The 26,688-nt window shown below is 42.0% G+C and overlaps 1 protein-coding gene across 2 annotated transcripts in view; it reads left to right on the top strand.

The window, feature by feature from the left end:
* The window catches only part of ROR2 (ROR family WNT receptor 2), a 231,806-nt gene that overhangs the window by 198,966 nt on the left and 6,152 nt on the right, over nucleotides 1-26,688 (top strand). For both annotated transcript variants that reach the window (XM_019713868.3, XM_074330190.2), the window contains 4 exons: nucleotides 249-279; nucleotides 19,988-20,115; nucleotides 23,587-23,901; nucleotides 25,069-25,314. In XM_019713868.3, coding sequence (XP_019569427.3) covers nucleotides 249-279; nucleotides 19,988-20,115; nucleotides 23,587-23,901; nucleotides 25,069-25,314 — 720 coding nt within the window. The remainder of the gene's footprint in view (nucleotides 1-248; nucleotides 280-19,987; nucleotides 20,116-23,586; nucleotides 23,902-25,068; nucleotides 25,315-26,688) is intronic.

The raw sequence follows: 26,688 nt of genomic DNA, 5'->3' as shown, positions 1-26,688 counted from the left end.
GTCAAGCTTAGATAAGAAGAGAGAGACAGAAAGAAAGCAAAAACTCCAAAAATATGGACAGAGTACCCCTCCACGCTTTGTGGTCTCCCTGCCCCTGGCACAGCCTCCTGGGCAGGGCTCGAGCCCAGCCAAGGACAGCTCACCACAAATGACCTCCCTGGGCTGCGGCCACCATCACCATTGGCTGCATTGGAAAAGTTTGATTCCAAATCATGAAATACTAATAACATGTCCTTTTTTCTTTTTAGGTCCAACACACAGCCCAAATCATAACTTTCAGTAAGTATCTGTTTTCCTCAGACCATTTTCTCATTCTCTGAGGGTTTCCGTTATGTAAGAATCCAGGTTTTAAACCCAATGAACACATGTCTTTGCCGAATTTGCTGGAAGTTGGCTGGATTTCACACAAGGATGGCAGTGTGCTTGTTGTGGGCTGGAAAACTATTATATTTTCCAGTTTCATGTTCGGAAAAATGTCATAAAAATAGCCATTGCTAGTTCCTTTCAGCAGTCGTGACCTTCCAGGGCACCTGGAAGGAGTATCAGCACACAGACCAGGTTGCACGGGGCCACCGGGAGCTAGTGTCCAAACACATTTGGAACCAGGGGGCAGTTCTCCCTGGAGTCCCAGTACCACCCACCACATGGTGGGGCCTCAGACTTGGTCAGCCATGACCATGAGGAGGCCGGGGCTCGGAGCGTGGCTCAGGGTCCTTACTGAGCCATGAACAGTTTCTGCTGTGAACTCAGGCCTCTGACTCCTGGTGCAGCGTCTTGCCACCACCCTTGTCCCATTGTGGGAAGATGCCCCCTGGACCCCACACGTCACCGCCGTCAGCCTGAGAATCACATCAGTGTCATGTCTGAGGTTAGCAGAGGCGGGTGGATTCCTCATTTCCTACCAGACATGAGAGTGCCAGAGCGTCACCTCCAAATGTTCTGAACAGTGACACAGATGCTGTGCTTTGGCCTACTGAGCCTGTTTGCATGTCCGTGTCCCCCCCAGCGGCTCTTCAACACCAGCCACCTGGGTGTGGCGTGCGGGCAAGGCCCTCTGAGCACACATCAGGCGCTGCCTGCACGGGGCAGACTTGTGAGACTGTCCTATGCTGAGCAGTAGTACTGAGCATTTCTCCTTAATGATTATTCACGCGCTGAGTGAGGGAAGACGAAATCGCATCAAGGGAACATCAGTGAGGCTTTGGGAAAAGGTATAAGTCATTTCAAGCATTGAATTATTATTTTCTTTTTATATCATAATTTAGATAAGTATATAAAACATACAATATATTATAAAGTATATAAATATAATTTTATATGATCAAATGTATTAAATATATAAATCTCAAATATGTATTTACATATTTAAATTTTTCAGAAAAATTTAACAGTATTTTTACACTTATTTTATTTGCATTTTTAATTACGGATTAAATCAACATATTCCTGCAAATAATTTGGGCAGCTCTGGTAAACTGAACGCTTACCCGGTCCCACCCCTCTGACCTTTACCTCAGGCTCGGCCTCCGTTGTCACATGGGTGTGGCCAGAGCAGGGCCCTCTTTGCATTAGTACATCCATGTATCTAGAGAGATAGATAGAACATCTGACTTCTATCCACTTGTTTACATAAATGATATTATACTTGACATGTGTAATTAACTGTGTCAGTGTATTTAAAATTTCCCTGGTAGTCTTTCTTCCTCTCTGTCCCCGGAGCATGTGACTATCCCTGCAGTGACAGGAATTTGTTCCCACGCCCATGGTGCCTCCCTGTTTGTGTCCCAAGACTGGTAGACAGAGTTTCTCTAGGGGACATTCTGAAGAGAAGGACATGAAGGGCATAGGACGCACCTGTGTGTAAGCAGTCCTGTCACATGTGCACAGGTCGCGACCCACCACACAGAAGAAAGCCCATTTCTCCTTACCTCCAACGTGATTTCCAAATCTGTTTGTTTTTGTGACTTCAGAGGATGAAGACTGGTATTGACTGCTCAACTCTCCCCTGCCCATCACCAAGGCTTGCTCAAGGACAGATGTATTCTGGCTCCATGGTTCTTCTTTGTCAGATGTCTCTTTGTAGTCCTTAACCATTGTCCTTTCGTTGTTTCATAATGATTTTGAATAGTTATTTTTCTTATTGATCACATAAAAATTTAAATTCTGTCATTTACCAATAATTATGTCGGTTTTCATGTGTTTTGTTCAAGAGCACCCTTATTTCCTTGAAAAATTCTGATGGTATTTTGATTGGAGTTGCAATGAATTTTTAGATAAATTTGGGAAAAATTAATATCTAAATTAAATATCAAAGATCACTTTCTTCATGCTTTAACATATCCTTTTTTTCTTAACATTTGTTGTGAAAAATTTCAAACATATGGAAAAGTAGAGTTTTATACTGATCATCCAATCCATACACCTGCCAACCATCCTACCATTTGCATTATGCTGTGCTAGCTTTATTGCTTATTTTTTCATCCATCTCCATCCATCATATTTTTTTATCCTTTCACAAGTAGCAGATATTTGCACACTTACCCTGAAATTTTTCAGCGTGGGAATCATTAACATGAGTTCAGTATCTGTGTACTATTCTTATTTTTTTTTAGGTTTTCATTAAAATATAGTTAACATACAATATGTATTAGTTTTAGGTGTACATCATAGTTATTCAACAGTACCCACTTGGCACTATACATAATTATTACCATATTATTGATTACATTCCCTATGCTAAAGAAGTGATCACCATGATAAGTCCAGCAACCATCTGACACTGTACCATGCTATCACAATATTATTGACTGTATTCCCTGTGCTGTATATTACATCCCCATGACTTAATTTGTTTTATATTTATAACTTTGAACCTCTTATTCTTCTTTTGTCTTTTCCCCCCTTTTTAATTTTTCACTCACAGCTGATAGTCAATATTATTATTTTATATTAGTTTCAGGGGTACAGCATAGTGGTTAGACATTTATAGAATTTAAGACGTGATCCCCCTGACTAGTACCCACATGGCACTATACATAGTTATTACCATATTATGACTATATTCGCTATACTTTACATCCCTATGACTGTTTTGTAACTACCAATTTGTACTTCTTAATCCCTTCACCTTTTATACCTTGCCCCCAACCCTCCCCATCTATCACCCTGATAGAGCTAGTAGACAGCTGACACCATACATAGTTATAATATTTTTACTGTATTCCTTATGTTATACCCTACATCTCCATGACTACTGCATAACAACCAATTTGTACTTCTTGATCCCTTCCCCCTTTTCATTTACCCACAGCTACCATCAAAATATTCCCTGTATCTATGAGTTTGTTTCTGTTTCATTTGTTTGTTTTGTTCTTTAGATTCCACTTACAAGTGAAATCATGTGACATTCGTCTTTCACTATCTGACTTACTACACTCAACACAGTACCCATTAGGTCCATCCATGTTGTTGCAGATGGCGGCAAGATTTCCTTCTTTTTTACGGCTGAGTAATATTCCATTGTATATATGTACCACCTCTTCTTTATCCATTCATCCATTCAGGGATACCCCGGTTGCCTTCATATCTCGGCTTATGCAAATAATGCTGCAGTGAACATATGAATGAGCACGTCCCCTTGAAGTCACATTCTGTGTTTTTTCAGATAAATACCCAAAAGTGGGATTACTGGGTCCTTCTTGTCTCTTGTTACAGTCTTTGTTTAAAAGCTATTTTGTCTGGTATCAGTATTGCTACTCCAGATTTTTGTGTGTTTGTTTGTTTCCATTTTCATGAAATATCTTTTTCCATCACTTTACTGTCCATCTGTTGTGTCTTTCAATCTGAAGTGAGTCTCTTGCAGGCAGCATATGTAAGGGTTTTGTTTTCTTACCTATTCAGCCACCCTATCTTTTGATTGACACATTTAATCCATTTACATTGAAAATAATTGTTGATAGGTTTGTAGTTATTGCCATTTTATTATTCATTGGTGTTTTTCTTTTTTCTTTTTTCTTTTTTTTTTTTTTTTGGTCTTATAGAAGTCCCTCTAAGATTCATTGTAATACTGGTTTGGTGGTGATGAACTCCTTTAGCTTTTTCTTGCCTGGGAATCTCTTTATCTGTCCTTCGATTCTAAATGATAGCCTTGCTGGGTAGAGTAGTCTTGGTTGTATGTCCATGCTTTTCATCACTTTGAATATTTCCTGCCAATCCCTTCTGGCCTGTAAAGATTGTGTTGAGAAATCAGCTGATAATCTTACGAGGTAACTAACTGCCTTTCTCTTGCTGCTTTTAAGGTTCTCTCTTTGTCTTTAACCTTCATCTTGATTATGATGTGTCTTAGTGTTGGCTTCTTTGGGTCGGCTTTCTTAGTGTTGGCTTCTCAATCTTGTTTGAGACTCTGCACTTCCTGGACTTGTATGTCTATTTCCATCACCAGATTATGGAAGTTTCCAGTCATTATTTCTTCAGATAGGTTTTCATTTCCTTGGTGTCTCTTCTCCTTCTGGTATCCCTATATGAATGTTGGTACCCTTGAGGTTGTCCCAGATACCCCTTAAACTCTCCTCGGTTTTTTTGGGTTCTTGTTTTGTTTTTGCTGTTCTGATTGGGTGTTTTCCGCTACCTTATCTTCTAAATTGCTGATTTGATCCTCTGCTTCATCTAATCTGTTGATTCCCTGTAATGTAGTCTTCATTTCTGTTTATGTATTCTTTATTTCTCACTGGTTCTTAGTTATGTTTTCTATCTCCATTTTAATGTTTCCTATATCTTTGTTGAAATTCTCCCTGAGATCACTGAGCATCCTTATAACCAGTATTTGGAACAATACATCTTGTAGATTGCTTGTCTCCATTTCGTTTAGCTCTTTTTCTGGAGTTTTGTTCTGTTCTTTTATTTGGGACATGTTTCTTTGTCTCCCCCTTTTGGCTGCCTCCCTGTTTTTCTTTCTATTTACTAGGTAGGGCTGCTATGTGTTCCAGGCTTAGTAGGGTGGTCTTATGTAGTAGGTGTGCTGTGGGGCCCAGTGGTGCAGTCGTCCTGGTCACTTGAGCTGGGTGCTCCAGGTGTGTCCCTTGTGTGGGTGGTGTGTGTCCTCCTCTTATAGTTGAAACTTGGTTGTTATTTGCTCATCACAGGAGGGATCTGTGTACTATTCTTGTTTCTTCTTTTTGAGTTAAAACTTATATACAGTGAAATGCATAAATCTTAAGTATTCTATTAATAAGTTCCAACAAATGCAGAAACCTCCGCAATCCAAACCCCTATCCAGACACAGAATATTCCTATCATGTAGAAAGGTCCATCATGTAACTTCCTAGTCAGCTCCCCTCCTCCCCAGATAACCACTGTTCTGATATTTTTCTACCATGGACTAGTTTTACATGTTTTAGAACGTTATAGAAATGAAATCCTGCTGCACATAGGCACTTAAGCCTGGCTTCCTTCACTTAGCATTGTCTTTGAGACTCATTCATGTTGTACCTGTATCAGGCTGCTGTTTTGTGTTGCTGAATAATGTTCCTTTCTATGACTGTACCAGTTGGTTTATCTATTCTCCTGTTGATGGACACATGAGTGCATCCTTTGACTAATATGAATCAGCTATGATGGATATTCTCATACAGTTTTTTTGTGGACATACGAGTATATTTTCATTTCTCTTAGGAGAATACCTAGGAATAGAATCGCTGGCTTATAGGGAGGGTCTGTGTGTGCTGTGAGAAATATCAGACCTTTTCCTGAGGTGGCGGTACCATTTTGCACTCCCACTGGCAGGTGGGGGAGTTCTCGTCACTGCACGTGTTTACCAGCATTCGGTCTGGTCAGTCTTTTTAAGTTGGGCCATTCTGGTGTGTATTATTAATGGATACTTAAAATTTGTGCATTTCATTGTATGTAAGTTTTAATGGACGTGCTCTTTATGTCATTCTAATGTCCTGAAAAAGTAATTTTTATTAGTCATTTTAAATTTTCAAACAAATGCATTTAAAATTATAAAGTTTCCTCTGAATGCCATTTTGGCTACATCGTCTTCCTCCTGTACCCAGGCACATAGGCTTTTATTTTTTATTATTTTCTGATTTTTGTTGCATTATTTTCAGTGAATTTGGAATGTATTTTACTTTTGTTAATTTGTTAAGATTTTCTTTATAACCAATTAGATAATGATTAATTTTTGTGAATATTTTCTGTCATTTCACAAAATACGTGTGTTCTAATGGTGGCCACACATAATTTATGCATTAGATCAGATATGTTAAGTGTGTTATTAAAAATGTCTATTTTTTTGTCCACATGGATTACAGATATCTGAAAATATGTGAAAGACATCCATTTTATAATCATTCTGGATTTGCCAATTTCTATCAGTTTTCTGTTTTTTAAATTTGTGTGTATTTTTTAAATACCTATAGGTTTTAGGCTACATAGCTTTTGTTTTTCTTTTTTTTAAGTTCCTTTTCATGCTTTTCACCTTGAGTTCAGTTTGCTAGATAATAATATTGTTGCATCTGCTTTCTTTTTATTCGCATTTGCTGAGAACCTCTGTTAGTATTTCTGTCCCACTTTCTTTTTTCAACCTTTTTGTGTTCTGCTTTATGTAGGTCTCTTGTAAATAGCATATAAGTACATTTTTTTGGAGGTTGGTGAGGAAGTTCATGTTAATACATGTAGGTGACATTAATTTTAACAAATATACAGCATTCCATTCTATGAATCAGTCCCACTTTAATTGTTTATGTGCCTGATGAGTGAAGCTTAGTTGTTTTCACTGATAGAGACCATCGTATGTGAACATCTGTCCATGTCTTCTTGTCTGGGTGGACGAGATTCGCCTGGTGACAGAGAGCTGGGAGTGGAATTGCAGGTGTGCCGCGCCTACCGCGACCAGGTGTGGCAGATTGCCCTCCAAGGTGGGAGGCAATTCATAGTCCCACCAGTGAAGCACAAGCTCTCACTTTCCCACATTTTCCAGCATGTGGTATTATCAGAACTTCAAATTCTACCAATGTCCTGCGTGTCCAATGGTAATTTATAGTAATTTTACATTAGACTTGACCAGTAAATAGTGAAGTTGAACATATTTTTGTTGGTTTACTAGCCATTAAATTGCCTGTCCATGTACAGTTTGTCCTTGTTTGCAGATTCCATACTTGCAAGTTGTTACTAAAATTTCTTTGTAACCCCAAAATCAAACTTCAGGGTGTTTTCACAGTCACTCATGGGCATGTGTAGAGCAGTGAAAAATTTGAGTCACCCAAGGCACACATTCCCAGCTGAGGTCTGTCTCCTTGTTTTCAGCTCTCCTGCTATAAACAAGTGTCCTTTTTGAAGTCAGTTTGTATTTTGTGCATTTTGTTTGTGATTTTGCTATTCAATATGGCCCCAGGCATAGTGCTGAATTGCTGTCTGGTGCCCTAAGTGAGAAAAGCTGTGATGTGCCTTACGGAGGAAACGCGTGCTAAACGCGTGCTAGATGAGCTTCTGTCAGGCATGGGTTATAGTGCTACTGGCAATGAGCTCAATGTTAATAAAACAGAAACAGAAACACACATAAAACAAAGTTATGTATTGATCGTTGATGAAAATGTTATGACCACAGACTCGCAGTAAACTCTTTTTCCCCTAGGAACAATGGCTCAGTATTTGCTAATTCCATGTTTGTGGTGATTTTATAGAAAATAACTACCACAGATAACCAGAATAGACTGTATTTTGTCCAGTTTTCAGTAGGATTTTTGTCTTTTTTTATTGATTTGCAAGTTTTAAAATACATTCTGGATAAAATTTTACATAGTTTTTTACTCCATCTGGAATTGATTTTTATGCTGGTATAGTTAGGGTTCTATTGTAATACTTTTCTATATCATGCCTTGGGCACCATCTAATAATGAATAGCCTCATCTGTAATCAATAAATTTACTGTCACCTCTGTTATATGTAAAATTTCTATACATGCAGACCTGCTTCTAGGCACTCTGTTTACATCCAGCAGCTTCTGTACCTGGAATAATACCACAGTGTTCCAGCAGTATAGCTTTATAATGTATCTTGCTATATAGAGAGAAATTGTCTCACTGACCGCTATGGACTGAATGATTTCTTCCCAAGTTCATATTTTGAAGCCTTAACCCCCACCCCCCACCCCCATGTGATTGTATTAGAGAGAGGACCTTTAAGGAGGTAGTTAGGGTTCAATGGGGTCATAAGGGTGGGCCCTGATCTCATAGGACTAGTGTCTCATACGAAGAGGAAGAGACATCAGAGATTCTCTCTCTCTCTCTCTCTCTCTCTCTCTCTCTCTCTCTCTCTCTCTCTCTCTCTCTCTCTCCTTCCCCCTGTCCCTCTCTCCCCACCCCACATGAGGACACAGCAAGAAGGTGGCCACCTGAGAGCTAGGAACTGAATATACCAGCACTTTGATATTGAACTTGTCGGCCTCCAGAACTGAGAAATCAATGTTTGTTTAAGTCACCCAGTCTCTGATATTTGTTATGGTAGCCTGAACTGACTCATTTACCTTATTACTGTGCCATTTTTCTAAATTATCTTAACCATCCTTCGTTCTTTCATACAAATTTTATTGGAATTGCATAGAAGTTTGATTTTTGCAGTTACTTTTTCACATACAAAGGTGATTGTGTAGTTTTTCTACTTTCAACATATTAATATTATGTTACGTAATAGAGTTTCTATTATTAAGTAACTTTATAGTTCTAGACTGAAATCCACTCAGTCAGGGTAAGTTATTCTTTCAATAACTGAATTGGTCTGCTAACTTCGGCTGGCAGATGACTTTCTTGGATTGATATTTTGTAGCCCTTTGGTGGTGGTTTTTCTGTGGCTTGGTTTTTTTCCCACCCATTGACTATGATTGTATCAGTATACTAACATCCCTCTCCTTTATGGTATTTCTGGAAGTTACCCAAACGAAGACAGAAAGAGGGAAAATCAATGTGCTTACAACAGAATCATCTACAAGTGCTCTGTTTTTGTCACTGGAATATCACCAGCTTATCCTGTGCTATGACTCCTCTCTCAGACTATTTCCTGAGAAACTGCATAGCCGTTGTTGCTCTTTCATTGTTAGTCTAGTGGTGTACCCTGCACCTGCAAATGGAGAGTTGTGCAGTGAATAATAACATAGCCTTGGTTGATCCCTAATTACAGCGCATCAACGCCAGGACACACTGCTGTTGGTCTGAGACATGAACAGGAATGGTTGCGGATGACTCACCCGCTCCAAACTCATTGCTTTCTTTCCCTAGCTGCTGCCTTCACACGTCCACACACGTGAACGCTGGCAGTATGGTGAACACCAGTTTGTGTCTGTTGGGGGATGTGGGGGTGGACATTCTTGGAGGTTAAGGGAGTTGCTATCATTAAAACATTGTTTTTCCTTCCACCCATTTGCAGGGGGTGGTTAGGAGGGTTTGTATATGGTGAACAAAAGCTTTAAGAATAGGCTCTTTCCCCACAGATGTAGGTTCAAAGGCAGGGTTATTATAGTTTACTCAGGTAGCATTTTAGTAATGCCAGGGGATTAATTCAAGGCTGTGTGTCTCACATTTCATATATGGGTTTCATTTTATCTGCTCTTCTAAAAAGTGGTTCACTTTCACGATTATAGACCCCTACATACACCGGTAGGGCAGCCTGGTGGCATGGAGGCGGGGCTAGGAGGTGGGGCGGGTGTGCTCCTTGAAGCTTGAGTGTCACACTTCCTGTTTTCTGTATTGTTGTCCTGGGCCAACCTCATGGCCCACAGTGTGTGCATATACAATGTGCTTCAACAAACAACTGCTTAAAGGAATGTGTATTATGCTTTTGGACAATTAAAAGTCATGTTAATTATTAGCCTCTGGGAAATCATCTTCCTTGGGGCTGAATCCTGAGCCCTCTTATTTTCTTACTTCACAAACTGTAGGTAATTCCAAAGGCATCAGCCATTCTCCCCCTCTGTGTTCATAATCTTGGGGTCTCCATTTCCAGGTCTAACTTACCTCCCTATCTCGAGGCCCTCAAATTTAGCCCCATAATGGGTGCCTCCAGGCTGGTGACTCAAAGGCACCTTTGCATGTCTAAACAGAACTCAGCCATCCTCTACCTCATACTCCTTCCATTGCTATTTTGGGGAATTTGTCATAAATCTAGTTTAAACTTTATCTTAATTACGAAAAATAGCACTATTAAAAAAAAAAACCAAAAAAAAACCTGAAACTGCCAACTGACAAGCCAGTAATTAAAAATGACTCCTTCCAAGGAGAAACCAAGCTGCCTTACTGCTAAGTAAGCAGACTAACTCAGGCAAATGGCTGACGTTTAGCATTTGATATTAAAACCATTACCACCAACAATATCAAATTAAGTTGGAAGTAGGGGAGAGGCCAACCTAATTTTTTTTCTATGACTTCTTGTTGTCATAGGTTTTATTTTATGGAAAATGTAACAACCATCCTTAAATACCGTAGTACAGAACTTGTCTATAAGATAGAAACTTAATTCATTTTAACACTATGTGATATAGGCAATAAGCGAGTAAACAGACAATCATCAGTAAGGTCACTAGAGTAATACACATACTGTCTCCTTAATTCAGACAGTGTAATGACACAAATGAAAATGCTTGCACTTCAGCAGTAATGATCATATTAGCACTTGGCATGTTGTAACACATTCATTGTCCCCACGAGGTCCTTTTGCGTTCACTTGAGCCCCCCATGTATTAGCTAGTATGCCCTGTTATGCATGGATGAGAGCTTTTTACACACTGACCTCCACACTCACCCAAGGAAATACCAGCCTTCGGAGGTTTGCCTGAGCAGGACCAGTGCCGTGAGCACGTGAAAAACAACAGCATTTACTTCCTAGTGGACTGGTTACATCAGAGCTGCTATTTCTCTGCCTCTGGGGGCCTCGTGGGATCCTGGCCTTACCGATGGTTGTAGCAAATGTCAGTGTTTCACAAAGGTTTGGTGACTGGGTTTTTATCACATGAATGTTGGTGTTGGGTATGTTCATTTGACCAAGTGGACGTTTAATACAACATTGGTATAATCGGATGCTAGGAATATTTCATCTTGGCAGTAGAGAGAAAAAAGTATACAGTATGGTGTCTGATTTTCAAGGAAATCATTGATTCATTTAACACATTTATATGGAGGGCCAACTATGGGTCACTCCCTGTTCAAGGTGTTGGGGATGCAACAATGAGCAAAACGGACAAAATTAAAACTTCCTGCCTTGTGCTGTTTACATGCTCTTGGGAGACTTTTGTCTGCTTCTTTCACAAAATGTAATATCTGAAATATTCATCTTGTGGTTTATTCCCTTTTATTGATGGCATGTATTCTGTTGTATGAAGATACTACAATATGTTTCTTCACCTGTTGGTGGACATTTGGGTTTCTAGTTTAGGGCAATTACAACATTTGTGTTCAGGTATTTTTGTGAACATGTGTTCATTGCTCTAGAACAAACTCTAGGTGTGGGATTGCTGGGTCAGAGGCATATATAAACTGTATAAGAAATTTCCAAACTCTTCCCCAAACTGGTCTCCATTTTCCACTGCCACCACCAGTTGCTCCACATCCTCACCAGCATTTGATATTGTCAGTCATTTAATTTTAGCAATTCTGGTGTCTTGTGCCGTGAGGATTCATGGTGGTTTAACTGACATTTCCTTGATCACTAAAAATGGGACCATTTTTTTAGGCTGTACTGTATGAAGTATCTGTTAGGCCTTTTGTCCAATTTTACTGTGTTTTTGTCTTTCTATTGAGTTATGGGAGGTCTTTATATATTCTGTATATCATTCCTTTTCAGATAAATGAAATGTTTTCTTCCAGCCTGTAGTGTGCCTTTTTAATTTCTTAATTCTGTCTTTTGATAAGCAGGAAAATTTAATTTTGATAAGATTAGTTTATCATTTTTTTCTTTTAAATGTCTAAGAAATCTTTGGCTTTGTCTACCTCGGTGCTATATATTCTCCTGTGTTTCCTTTGTAAGTGTTATAACTTGAGCTTTTATGTTTAGGTCTGTGATCCATCTCAAGAGCAGTTTCTGTGCACAGTGTGAATTGTGGGTGTAAGTCCATTTTATTCCATACAAATATCCAGTTGTTCAAGCACCATGTTTGAGAAACGGGCCTGTCCTCCGTGAATACCTTAGTGCCTCTATTGAAAATCAGTTGACCGTATGTGAGGGCCTATTTTGGGATGTTCTACCATGTTCTGTGGATCTATCCTTACACCCCAATACCACATTGTCTGGATAATTGTGACATTTTGTAAGTCTTACAATCAGGTGGTATAAATCCTCCATCATTCTTATTCTTGTTCTCTTTCCTTATTGTTTTGGCTATTCTAGTACCATTTGCATGTAAGTCCTAGAAACAGTTTGTCAATTTCTACAAAAGTGCCTACTGGGATGTTTTTTAACTTTCTATCATGAGATAACTTTGAACCTATGAAAAAGTTACCAAAATAGTAATAAGTACTTCCATATGCTCTTTACTCAGGTTTACCAATTTTTTATCATTTTGCCATATTTGACTTATCATTTCCTCTATGCATATTTGTAATTATTATTATTTCTGAACCATTTGAGAATGTGTTGCTGCATTCATTACACTCCTTTGCCCCTTAGTATTTCAGTGTGTTTTCCCTAAGATCAATGATGTTTCCTTACAGAACAGCAGCTTGAAATCCAGAATATCTGTCTTTGACTTGCCATTCATACGTCAGTTTCTTTACCTGCTGCAGTCGTGCTGCTTACATCCCTCTCCCCTCGGTACGGTGTCCTCGCCATGTTGCTTTAGTCTCCTTTAATCTGGAACAATTTCTTGACCTTTCATGACATTGAAATTCTTGATAATTGCAGGGTGGTTGTTTTATAGGATGTCTCTAAATTTAGGTTTGACTGATGTTTACTCATGGTTAAATTCTGGTTACGCATTTTTGCCTTAAATAGCACATATTTCATAGTATTACATCTGCAGGTACATGATGTTAGTTTCTCCTTACTGATGATGTTAATTTTGCTCAGTGGTTAAGATCCATTCTCTCATTATATAGTTATTTTTCCTTTTGTAATTAAAGTAATTTGTGGGGAAATCCTGTTAGGATTTTGATAGGGTATTATTGCACTGTGGGAGAATTGACTACTTAAAACTATTGAGTATTCCAACTATGAACATGGTATATATTTATTTAGGTTTTCTTTCCATTCTCTCTGCAGTGTTGGGAAGTTTGAAGTGTGGAGGTCTTGTACATATTTTGTTAACTTTATTCTTGTGCATTTTAACCATTTGAAAGTGGATAATTGAGTGGCATTAAGTGCACTCACGTTGTTGAGTAGCTATGACCACATCTATCTCTAGAGCTTTTTCAGCTTTCCAAACTGAATCTCTGCCTCATGAAACACTAACTCCCCATGCTCTCCTCCCCCAGCCCCTGGCAACCACCATTCTACTTTCTGTCTCTATGAATTTGACTATTCCTTTATGTATTTTTAATGTTATTGTAAATGATGTATTTTTAAAAATTATTTGCTAATTGTTGCTCACATATAGAAATACCACTGATTATACTGACTTTATCCTGTGACTGTACTAAATCCATATTAATTTTAGTAGTTCTTAAATATATTCCTTAGGATTTTCTATGTAAATTATGATATCATCTGTGAGTACAGATAGTTTTATTTCTCCCTTTCCAATATATAAGCCATTTATCTATTTGTCTTCTTCCTGTCTATCTCTCTACATCTATGTATGTATGTATGTATGTATGTATGTATCTATCTATCTATCTATCTATCTATCTATCTATCTATCTATCTATCATCTACCTACCTACCTACCTGCCTACCTACCTACCATCTCATTATTGTAATGGTTAGGACCTCCATGCAATAATGGATAGAAATACTAAGAGCCGATATCTTTGTCTTGTTTCCATTTCTATGGGGAAAATGTACCTTATTTCACCATGAAGTAAGATATTCATTGTAGACTTCTCATAGATGCATTTAAAAATTAGATTGAGGAAATTACTTTTTTTGGTGAGAGTTTTGTTAATGAATGGTATTGACCTTTGTCACCTCTTTTTCTGTATCAAGTGAGATAACAGCACGGTTTTTCTGTGTTTACAGTGATTGTGTCTTAAATGTTGAAGTAACTTTGTATTCCTGGGTTAACCCTGTTGGCCCATTACCCATTTCTGTAATGTCTTTTTATTTTGCTGAGTCCGGTTTGCTGTTGTTTCATGGAGCACGTTGCCCCTTTGATCAGGAGGCAGATTAGTCTGTGATGTCCTTAGGATGTCCTTGTCCGGTGTTTCTATCAGGGTTATGCTTGCCTTGTAAAATGAATTAGAAAGTATCCCTTACTCCTTTATTTTCTGAAAGACTTTGTGTAAAATTACTGATGTTTCTTCCTTAAAAGTTTGACAGAATTCACCAGTTTCTATTGTTTGGAGCTGGAGTTTTAATTGTGGGGTGGTTTTTGATTGCTACTTCGAGTAAGAGATGTAGGGTTTTTCTGAGTTTTTCTTTCTATTTGTACTTTGTTTTTCTCAAGGAATTTGTAATTCTTTTTCTAAATTGTTGAATCTATGTTCATAGATCTGTTCATAATATTTCTTACTATCTTTTAACATTTATTAGGGTCTTGGGTGATGTCCTCTTGTGCACTCCTAACATTGGTAATGAGTATTTCTTTTTCTTATTTTTTCTAGGTATTAGCAATTTTAACTGTTTAAAGAACCAACTTTTGGCTTTATTTATCTTTCTATTGTTTTCTATTTGCTTGATTTCTGCTCTTGTCATTAGTATTTTCTTCTAATTACTTCAGGTTTAATTTGACATTCTTTTTCTAACTTCTTGAGGTATAAAACCTTACCTAATTTAAGCATTTAAAGCTGTAAGTTCACCTCTAATTACTGTTTTAACTGTATGCTACCCTGTTTTCATTTCTTAATATTTTATATTTTCACATTCCATTTAAAATTCTATTTAATTTTCCTTGTTTTTGTTTTTTTGAGCCCAAAGCTTATCCAGAAGTATGCTGTTTAATTTACAAATATTTGGAGAGTTTCTAAATATCTTTTGTTACTGATTTCTAATTTAATTCTTTGTGATCAGAGTGTGGCTTCAGTTCTTTTAAATTTAATTGTGAGTTATTTTGTGGCAAGCATATGGTCTCTTGGGTGAATGTGCCATGTGCACTGAAACATATGCTGTCCTGCTGGGTATATCGTCCTACAAATGTCCAGTAGGTCATGGGGTGGTTACTGTTTCCACTGTTGTTTCTTCACTAATTATTTTTTTTTTTTTGTCTAGTTCCATTAATTGCTGAGAGACAGGTGTTAAAATTTTCAACTGTAACCATGAATTTTTCTGAATTGTCCTCTAGTTACGTCAATTCTTGTTCATATATTTTGAAGCTCTGATATTAGGTGTATTCATGTTTATGTCTTTTTGATTAATAGACCCTTTTATTTGAAATACTTTTTTGCTGAGTATGGAATTCCAGGTTCACAGTTCATTTTCTCTGCTTGTTCACTGAAGCTGTCATCCCCTGGTCTTCTGTTTTGCATTGTTTCTGAAAAGGGTCAGCCACTACCCTGTTGCCCCGAAAATAAGACCTAGCTGAACAATCAGCTCTAATGCGTCTTTTGGGGCAAAAATTAATATAAGACCGGGTCTTATACTATATTATTACTATAAGTAAAATAAGACCGGGGCTTATATTCTTGCTCCAAAAGACGCATTAGAGCTGATTGTCCGGCTAGGTCTTATTTTCGGGGAAATACAGTATTCGTTGTGTCCTCCCATTTCTATTTATCCTAGGTTTTCAGCAGGTTGACTGTGATGTGTGTAAGTGTGGTTTCCTTTGTATTTATCCTACTTGCTTTTCACTGATATTCCTTGCTTGGTATTAAATCAAATTTTGGGGGGGGGGAATTGGCCATTATTTTTTCAAACCTTTTTCCTGATGCCTTGTGTCTCTCCTCTCCGCCTGGTATATTGACTGCACATAAGTTAGACCACTTGTGCTTTCCCACAGCTCACTGAGGCTCTGTTTATTTTTTGTCAGTCTTTTTGTCTCTCTTGGTTTCAGTGTGGAAATTGACCTGTCAATTGAAAATGACAGGTCATTTTCAATTGACCTGTCAAGTTTACTGACTTTCTTCTGTTTTATACACTCTGTTAATACCATGTTTTATTAGAGATTGTGTGTTTCAGTTCCCCTTGATTTGTTTAAAGTTTCCATCTCTCCTGCAGTTACCTATATCTTCATTGTATTAGGTTGATGCAAAGGTAATTGCATTTTAAAAGGTTAAAAATAATTGCAAAAACCGCAATTACTTCTGCACCAACCTAATTCTTTCTTTTGTGCATTGTTCTCCATATTTACAGTTCCTTAGAGTCCTGGTCTGCTAATTCTAACATCTTGGGTCATCTTTGGGTTGGTTTCTCTTGACCATGGTTATATTTTGCTGTTTCTTCACATGTCTGGTAATTTTTTATTGTATGCAGAACATTGTGGTTGGTACTCTAGATTCTGTTATCTTCCTCTGAAAAGTGTTTTTTTACAGCAGCATATTAGATTTCTGTCAGATCACTTGAAGTTTATGGAGTTTAGCTTCAGTCTTTGTTAAAGTGGTTTACTTCAGTTCACTCTGTGCTTTTGCTCTTGCCCCCGCCCCCTCAAATCTGAGATATAGCTTCCTCTGCTTCACTCAAGAAAAACAATTATAAAATGGTTTTACCACTTTTAACAAAAAACATAGGGGAAAAGAAATGTTAACTTCCTACGTAGTATGTAATCATATTTAATTTTTTTTGTTTTGTTTCAACAGCTATAATTTTTATTTCTAGAAGTTCTATAAGGCTTTTTTTTTTATTTGAATTTTGGTATTGATTACTTTTCAACTTCAAAGGAGGCTTATTTTCCTTTAAAGTTCATTCATATTTATATCTGAGAATTTTTCTAAGCTTTTGAAACTAATTTTTATTTTTCACATATACCATTTGGGGAGAAGGCTGGCGATCAGCACCCCCATCTCCTTGGCTCTTTGTGAAGAAGCACTTCCTATCACATGTTGACTCCTTCCCCTCCTTTCAATCTCCTCTTTTCCCATTGCTCTTTTTTTTGTTTAACCCAGTATTATAGTTATTTACCTCTCTCCCCTCCTTGACCACGAACTTGTTGGTGTGTTTCTTTTTCATCTCTGTCACGAGGCCTTGGATCAGTACCTGGCAGCCTTAGGAACAGAGAAGATACCCAACATTGAATTCCGTAACATTGATGTTCTGAATTTGGTGAGCATGTGTTTCAGTTGCAGCTTAAGTGATTTACAGATGGCTGCTTCTGTCCCAGAGCTTTCCTTTGGTCTGAGTGACTAGTTTTACAGACTTTCTTCAGCTCTGTCACTCTTCAGAGATCCCAAACTATGCTGGGTAAAGACAAAACATAATTCTGTTTGAAAACATAAAGTAATTCCCACTTGTTTTCTCAAAATTCAAAAACCTGAAAGACGTCATTTTCCAACCACTTCTGTTTGGAGTTTGAACATTCGCTAAAGTTCAGTGTAGAAACCCACTGAGATGAGTGAGCTGTGGACGAGATGTCATGGCCTCAAACCCCTTTTTAGCATGTCTTCCCTGCACTCTCATCCTCCCCCTGCTGTGGGCACCTGACCAGCGGCCAGGGAGGAGCCCAAAGCGAGGGAACAGGCTTTCCATTCCTTGACTCTTAAAGCAGAGAAAAGAAATTGTTACTCATGTGAGGTCACCTCGAGGGACTGACTGACTCAAATCTCATACTCTAAGAGTAGGTGACGTTAATCAGAGCACATACATCTTAATGATTTTCCTGGCAGAGTGGGCAAGCGCCTGGAACCCAGCCTGCAAACCAACACGTAGCATGCATGCCAGGCAGAGTTGACTTGCCCTGTGTTGGTGTGTCTGGCAAGTGTAGGCATTTGTTTTGATTTAATCAACAATTAACTCTAGCTCAGAGTGCAAGAGGGTGGGTGGATATGTATTGTTAGCACATGTGTTTGCCTATTTAAAATATATTTAAGGAATCCTTGACCCAGAGAAAGTGAACTTGAGAGAAAGGGCCTCGGGCTCTTGTTGACAGCATAATCTCCTTACTTAGATTATTTATGGCTCCAGATTATTTTCTTTGAAAGAGAGATTTTCTTCAGGGACCAAGAAGATGGCAAAGGAGGAAGAATCAGGCAGAGGCAGCTGTAGAGAGGGGCTTCTGCCAGACCCTTTGTCTCCATTGTCACAAGCATGCAGATCTTACCCTTGTGACGGAGCCGGGATAGGGATTTCAAAGTCAGTTTGGTTAAATGGATACAACACAGATTCTGTTTGGGGATGGTCCAAATCAATGTAGGGTGGAATGACAAGTGTTCTTAGGCTATGGGCAGGTCACAGATTTGCTGGAAAACAAGTGACTTATTACAGGTCAGAAGCTTGTCCTGGGAGCCCCAGGTCCCTCTCCTTTGCTCCCCAGCAGACGGCAGCCCTGATATATCTGCTGGGGCCAACTCTTCCTGTCTCCTTGGAGCATTCTGAGGGTCACTTTAGAAAGCATCCGGGTACTTTGAATGACTGATCTCCCAGGCTAAAGGCAGGACTAACAGGTTCTGCCAAAAAAATTAGCCCATATTCAAGCATGGCTTGTGCAGGCTGTTCCCTGAAGGCCCTGGGAAGTCCAGACGGCAGGGCCATGAGGGAGACCGTGCTTTTACGAGTCTCCCTTTGTGTGCCCTGTGTTTACACATGCACTCTGTGCTGTCTATGTAACAATGACAAGGCCACACCTCTGTGGCATAAAAAGCATACCACCTGGTGCAAATTCTGCGAGGACCAGGCTTTTGGAATCCCCTCCATAGCTTTCTCCATTTCAGAGATTTCTCTCCTACAAGTTAAAGGTAGAACACAAATTTTGGATTATCGTCGTTTCCATAAAAGCCTTGTTTGCAAACAGTGGAAGTGCATAGGGATGTGCAGTAATATTTCTGATGTAGTTTAAGAGTGAGATGCCATTTAACATTCTGTGTGTGTTTGTACATGTATACATGAACACATACCCACTTGTATGTATGCTTCCTGTTTATAATTCCTCTTTCACACTTGGTCCTCCCCTGGTTCCATCCCCCCTTAAAGATGCTGGATTTTCTAAAAAGTGATAGGCTTTATATTTCAGAGCAATCTTAGGTTTGCATAAAAATTGAACAGACAATACAGAGAGTTCTCATGTACACACACACATACGCGCACACACATGCACACGCCCATATACAATTTCCCCTATTGATAACATCTTGCGTTAGTCGGGTATATTTGTTACAATTGATGAGACAATAGTGACACATTGTTATTAACTAAAGTCCATAGTTTACATTAGGGTCACTCTTGATGTATACTCTGTGGGTGTGGACAAACGTATAATGACATGTATCCACCATTATAGTGTTATACAGAGTAGTTTCACTGCCCTAAAAATCCTCTGTGCTCCACCTATTCATACCCTTCTCCTCCAACCCTGGCAGCCACTGATCTTTTTACTATCTCCGTAGTTTTGCCTTCTCTAGTTGGAATCATACAGTACACAGCCTTTATAGATTGGCTGCTTTCACTTAGCAGTAGGCATTTAAAGTTCCTCCATGTCATTGCTTTTTGACACAATAATATCCCACTCTCTGGATGGACCACAGTTTATTATCCATTCACTTACTGGAGCATGTCTTGGTTACTTCCAAGTTTGGGCAGTTATGCATAAAGCTCTTACAGACATCGTGTGCAGGTTTTTATGTGGACATAAGTTTTCCATTCATCTGGGTAAATACCAAGGAAGAAGATGGCGGCCGCATCATAAGATGTCAGATTGCAAAAGAAAAAGAAATCATCAGGGGTACTTGACACTTCCGGTACACTTACAAGACTGTGTGTTTCCCAGAGATGATGACCATGAGGACGGGTTCTGCCAGCCCTACCGGGGAATCGCCTGCGCACGTTTCATCGGCAACAGGACCATCTATGTGGACTCCCTCCAGATGCAGGGGGAGATCGAGAACCGGATCACAGGTAGGAGCGGGGACCTCCTAAGCAGACGTGAACATGTATGTGCCCCCCGTCCCTGTGCACACAGTCCGCTGTGTTTTGTCGGTGACCACCTAGGACAGTGTGTCCCTGCTCCATGTCTCTGGCAATAAAAAGTCAGAGACCTTTTTTAGAAGCAGTTGCAATTGCTGCCATGGTTTACCCTAAAATGTTCCCATTTAAATTAGTAAGTGCAGATTGCTTGGTATATACCTCTAACACATTGACTTAAACCAACCATGTGGGTCGGAAACCCTGAGTTGTCTTGTCCTCACTGTGTCACCAGGGTCTAGCACTCATGACACTCGCTCCACTTCTTTGTCCTGCCTTTCATTGCTGCACCCTCTGAGAACTGTGTGTGGTTAAAAGGTGCATTGGCCTGGTTCCAGCTGTCTGGAAGAGAAGTTTGCAGGCCACGAGCCAACACTGCAGTGAGCTCAGACCTGTGTCTGCCCTCAACTCCCAGGGACAGTCAGGTCTTCGAGTATCAGCTTCACAGCGTGAACACAGAGCAGGTCCTTCCGGAATGAAGCTTCTCGTCCTCCATCTCGTTACGCGTTACCATCTCTGGTTGGCTGGTAGCCTTCCACTCACCGACTTCCACACACTGATGGAAAGGTCTTCTTGGGGGAAATCCCTTGAGAAGTGAAACAATGAATTAAACCAGAGTTCTGCAAAGCCCTCCTCCTGTTTTTGCTTTCCCCGCAAACACTCATGCATTTCTCTCTCAGACACTGTAAGAAACCAGGAAAGTTGTGAAGACGGCAGGCGTCGCAGATTAACTGGGTTCTCTTACAGCAGTGCTTGACCCCAGCTGCCCAGTGGAAGCACCAGCCGACCTCTGATGCTGGGCTCCCCAAGACAGTCTGCTGGATTTGCAGCGGGGCTTGCAAAGCACTGCCCCGGTAAGGGGCAGGAATGAGGCTTACAGGCAGAAACTCATGTAGGTGTCATTGAAATGTCCCTTTACATTTAGGTCACCCCTGTCTTTGACTTGCACCCTCAGTCTGGAGGGTCTAAGGCCATGGTTACAGAGCCCCCTGAGGACAGGGCCAGGTGTCCAGTGAGAAATGGAATGGCAGTAATGGGACCTAGAGGATCCTGGAAGGCGCCATCTTGGCCCAGTGAGAGAATGTTTTGAAAACATTGCTTTCTCTCATTGGAAAAGCTTTTAATGTCATTGAAAGCAGAACTTCTCAAACCTTTTGACCACGACATGCAGTAAAAGGTACGCTTTACATTGCGACTTAGTATATGCATACATGTGTTTCATAGAATTCAAATCAGCTACAGGAAACATCATTCACCCTTAACAAAACCAGTGGACTTGAATTTTTCTCTTCAGTTTTATTTAATGAAAGGAGAAAGTTAGCTGCAGCCTTAACACGAACCATGCACTCTGACATGCTCCGTTCTGTTCTAATTTTTATCTTTTAAAATGCTAGCTGCAGACTCCAGAATTAATTTTACATCCCACTAATTGGCAAACACTGATTCAAGGCACAAGATTGTTCCTCAGTTATTTCCAGGAATTATTTAAAGGACTAAGCAACTCAGATATCTAAGCCGATGGATTTTATAGCAGCTTTTAGATGAAGGTTTAGAATGAGGATCCTCTGGGTTTGTGGGTTTTTGAAAACATGGATTCAAAGGTGCTTTAGACTGCTCAGTTGTGGCTTAGAGCCCGCATCGCAACGTCGTGATGTTCGGTTCTTAGAGCATGCGCGTCAGAACTAGTTCGCAGGACCCTGGGAGCTCCTCAGGGAATGGGCCCCAAGAAACCTTCAGAGTGACGTGCTGGGTGTGGACGAAAGTGAGGACATCCTTTTGTTGGATATCCTCGTGCCTAGAATCATACCTTCAGAAATAAGTCCTCACAGGGTAGGTCTGTGGGGGACGGAGGAGGAGAAATCCTAAAAGGGTCAGCCGTGACATCCGTGACTACCCCCAACAGAAACGCCGGGTTTGGCGTCCTTAGACAATCTCTCCCTGCCAAGGGTCACGGCCAGCATTCTTGGTAGTCGCCAGCTCCACAGTGATGAGATTGAGCCGGGTTCACACCTGACTCTTTGGCCGAGAGGCCCTGCACCTTCACCTCTTTACCTCTGCTCAAGTCTAATGTGACTCGCACACCAGAGTGCCTGGCACAAAGCGCTGGGTGCAGTGCGTGGACACAGCTGGTATCAGACCCTTGTGGACCATTCATGTCACTTCACAAATAAAGACACAGGCCCAGGAAGAGCTGAGTGACCGACGTTCCTACAGTAAATAACCAGGCAGGGCCAGAACTGGGCTCCCACCCAGCGCATCTATCCTGGAGCCTGTGGAGTGTGCCTGGTGGGTCTCCTGGGTTAATGGGCTCCAGCAGCGCCATCTGCTGGCCGAACCGGGCACGCACTGCAATTCATGGGTGGAACTGGGGCATCCCAGGGATTAATTCCAACCTCTCAGCAGGAGGTGTAGACAGAGAGGCTTCTCTTTCTTTAGCTCTCCAAGATCAAATCATTATAAGCAGGTCCTTCACAGGTGAAAGTGGGGTGGGCCTTCTGGCTGATGCCTTCCTTTGAGGTCTGACTGTGACAGCCTTCCCTCCTGCCCCAGGCAGCCCTCTTCCCACTCTGCCCAGACCTTGTCCCTGCAGCTCCCATTCATTCCTTTCTTCATGTCAGATGTCAGATTCTTCCATCACATTCCATCCTGTGATGACTTGCTCCCCAAAAAGCAAACCAACCAACCCTGGCTCAGACCGTTCTGCTAGGGCTGCTTCTCCGCTCCCCTTTATCACAAAACTCTCCCCACTTTGCAGTTGTTCCTTGGCTCTCCCCAGTAACCCCAGGCTAGGAATCCCTTCCCACCCCTTACCCCCCACCCGCACTCGCTGTCATCTGACTCCTCATGCTGCTGCATTTCCTGGGGCTGGCTGTCCATCTTTTTGTCACATTCTCTTACCCCTTCCATCCCTGGGGAGGCCCCTCCTGCAGGCTTGGGGGTGTCGGGAGACCAAGGCCTGGTTCTTGTGCCTCTTTACAAGTCTCTTCTTGTAGAAGCCACCCATCCCACCGCTTCACCTACCACCCTGCTCTGGCAGAGCCCCCAGTTCATAGTTGGGCCTGAAAACGTGGCTTTTGGGTCCGAAAGGGGAATCTTCCTGTCATGGGAAAAGCATGTAGCCCGATAAGATCTTGGGTCTAGTTTAACTTCTTTTTTGTTCTGCTTTTGATGTTTATAAGTGAAGCGTAGGACCTTCTATGTCTGGTGCAAATCAGGGCAGCTCCCACGCTCTCTGGGGCTCTGTTCCTGAGAGCCTGGGATAGGGGCGGAGAATAGGGTGGAGGGTTGGCGGCACCAGTGGGCCGGGTGAGGGATGCGGGCCAGAGATGGGTCGGGGGACACACGACGGGGTGTTGGGGCTCTGAGCGGGGGCCCACCCCCTAACGCGGTCTCGCGCCTGCGCAGCGGCCTTCACTATGATAGGCACCTCCACGCACCTATCGGACCAGTGCTCGCAGTTCGCCATCCCGTCCTTCTGCCACTTCGTGTTCCCGTTGTGCGACGCGCGCTCCCGGGCGCCCAAGCCACGTGAGCTGTGCCGCGACGAGTGTGAGGTGCTGGAGAGTGACCTGTGCCGCCAGGAGTACACCATCGCGCGCTCCAACCCGCTCATCCTCATGCGGCTGCAGCTGCCCAAGTGCGAGGCGCTGCCCTTGCCCGAGAGCCCCGACGCCGCCAACTGCATGCGCATCGGCATCCCGGCCGAGCGGCTGGGCCGCTGTAAGTCCCCACGCCCCGCGCCTCACCACCGGGGCCTCGTGCCGTGCCAGGGACCGCCCTCTGTCCCGAGAGGCCCACAGCCCAGGGCCCCCATCTAGGTTCTGTCAGTAGGGCTTAAGAGCAGGGGTTTCAGTCACAGCTCCAGGCCACACCCAGCTGGCTCCTGCCTGTTTGGGGACACATGTGAGTCACTCCACCCCTCTGAGCCTCAGACGTCATTCAGTAAGATGGAGTAATCTCTGGGCCACCTGCCACAAAAGGCACCGGGGGATGGAGCCAACTTCCAGACCTGCCCGGTGGTCCACAAGCACCTGTCCTCACTGACTAGGTCAGGCCTGCGGCCCCCTGCAGGGGTCCCGGGGAAGAGGCAGCCTCCCTCCTGCCTGTGTCCACTCCCTAGACCAGGCTGGGGGTCCGGGAGTGCGGCAGGCTCCTCCCGCAGCTGAGCCTGTACTTCTGGCACACTGCGCTCAAGGTCGGGTCCCAGCTGCAGGGCCTACTCAGTGTGACCTCGGACAAGCTGCTTAAAACAGTCTCCTCATGTTACACGAGAATGATACCTACCAACGTCAGGCGTTGGAGTGAAGATTAAGTGAATTACTACTTAGAAAGTTCTTAGAACAGTGCCCCAGTACAGTAAGCACTGTACCTGCTGTTCCACCTTTGACACCCCCAGGTCTGGCTCAGACAGCACTCGGGGTCTTCTCCGGGGAGGCGGAGTGTGGCTGAGCCGTCCTCCCTGGGATGCAGGGGAGCCTGAAAGGTGGGCCAGGCCTGGCAGGTCCTTTTCCCTCCCACACACTCTGATTTTGCTTCCAGTGTAAATGAACATGAGATTGGGGGTGGCTTTCTCATGCTGGAATGGGGGTGCTTGGTGGGTCCCAACAGTGGTTTCAGGGTCATAAAATAACTTCTGAGAGGTTTTCTTCCCCATATATGTCCCCAATTTAACTAGTAAGCTGGGACTTAATTGCATCATTATGTGTAAGGCTGCCTTTCTTAGAAGTTATTTAAATCCTTTGGTCTTTTGGATGCTCCAGTTTGAGTTCATGCAGATGAAGTGGTTTGTTATCCTTTCTGGAAGAGCTGAGGGAGGGTGCTGTCTGTACCCCGAGGAGGGTTGCTTCCTCTGGATTTCCGGGCCTCCTAACGTATCTTCTCTCTTAGACCATCAGTGTTACAATGGCTCGGGCACTGATTACAGAGGGACAGTGAGCACCACCAAGTCGGGGCACCAGTGCCAACCGTGGGCCCTGCAGCACCCCCACAGCCACCACCTGACCAGCACAGACTTCCCTGAGCTCGGAGGGGGGCACGCCTACTGCCGGAACCCCGGAGGGCAGATGGAAGGCCCCTGGTGCTTCACGCAGAATAAAAACGTACGCATGGAACTGTGTGACGTACCCTCTTGTAGTATGTATTCTCTCTCATTTTTTTAAAGTGTTGACTGTTGAGTGCACTTTGTGGTGATGGGGGACCAGGAGGCTGGTGGCTCTGGGCACCACTCCCATTCCACCGCCACAGTCGTTTGTTTTAAATAAAACTGTTGTTGATAATATCTGGTCATTTAAATTATAGAAAAGTCTGAAAAATCGTATGCAAATACCCCCTAGTTTCCTCACTTAGTGGAGACTGCTGTTTGTATGTGGGGTCCCGCTGTCAGCCCTTTCCCGTCATGGTCCTGGGATGTTCAGCCTCTTGTTTCTCCATTAACATTGTCACACACTATTTTCCAGTATCAATAAACATGTTCTACGTTACAGTTACAGCAGCTCCTTAGTAGCCTGGCATCTGCAGATGGGGGCACCTCCCCGGCTGCCCCACCCCTGCCTTCCCACTCTACTCAGCTCTCCCATGCAGATTTGGAAGACTGAGGGAAGAACAGGACTTAAATCTCTTAACCATTTTCCCTGCAATTTGTCTGTTAAATTATGATTAGGAGAAGACTGTGTAGTTAACTTTACAAACATTGCTGTTTCTATTCCAATATTTACATTCCACCAGCTGTAGTTGGCCTGGATACCTGAGATAGGGCTGTCTTCTGAGTCTTCCATTTTGGAACCTGGGGTCAGAGGGTTGATGGAAAATTACTGGGAGAAGACTGATAAAGAGGTTAATGGTGAGACAAATCAAGGCACACCATTCACCTGGAAACCTCTCCTGGTGGCCAGTGGAGGGAGCCGGCATGCCTCCACCCTTCCAGAGATGGGAGTGAAAACCGTGTTCATTACTTCTCCAAGTCCCAAACTTGGCACTCCCTTTCACTCGGAAGTTCACAGAAGACTGAAAACACCAGTAGTTAGATTATAGCATAGCTACTCTGTGGAATGAACAGTGGTTTAAAAAGTTTCCTGCAAAGAAGGATGTCTATGATGTCCTGTTAAGGGAAAGAAGCAAGTTGTAGGTCAGTAGCTGTGTTATGTCTGTTTTCTCTCTCTCTCTCTCTCTCTCTCTTCCCCCCCTTGCTCCCTCCTCCCCCCTCCTCCTTCCTTCCTTCTCTCCCCTTCTCTTTCTGTCTTTTCACAAAAGAACAAAATGAGCAAAAGGTATATGTGTGTGTGTGTGTGTGTGTGTGTGTGTGTATCTATGTGTGTGCACACACACGTACACACACACAGTCAAGCACCTATATAGTTCATGGATGAAGCTTTGGAAGGACACACACCAAACTTCTAGCAGTGATTTCCTCTGACCTACAGAAATGTTAAAATATGAGATGTTTTATAATGAGCAGTTATTTTGTAATTAAAACTAAATAAAAACAAAGAAAAATATGTATGTTCTTTG

Source organism: Rhinolophus sinicus, chromosome 16 (genome assembly GCF_057876585.1).
Source record: "Rhinolophus sinicus isolate RSI-liver-muscle chromosome 16, RSI-T2T, whole genome shotgun sequence".
In the NCBI taxonomy this organism is placed as follows: Eukaryota; Metazoa; Chordata; class Mammalia; order Chiroptera; family Rhinolophidae; genus Rhinolophus; species Rhinolophus sinicus.
The sequence above is the reverse complement of the archived record's forward strand: the minus strand, read 5'-3'. Positions and strand labels throughout refer to the sequence as shown.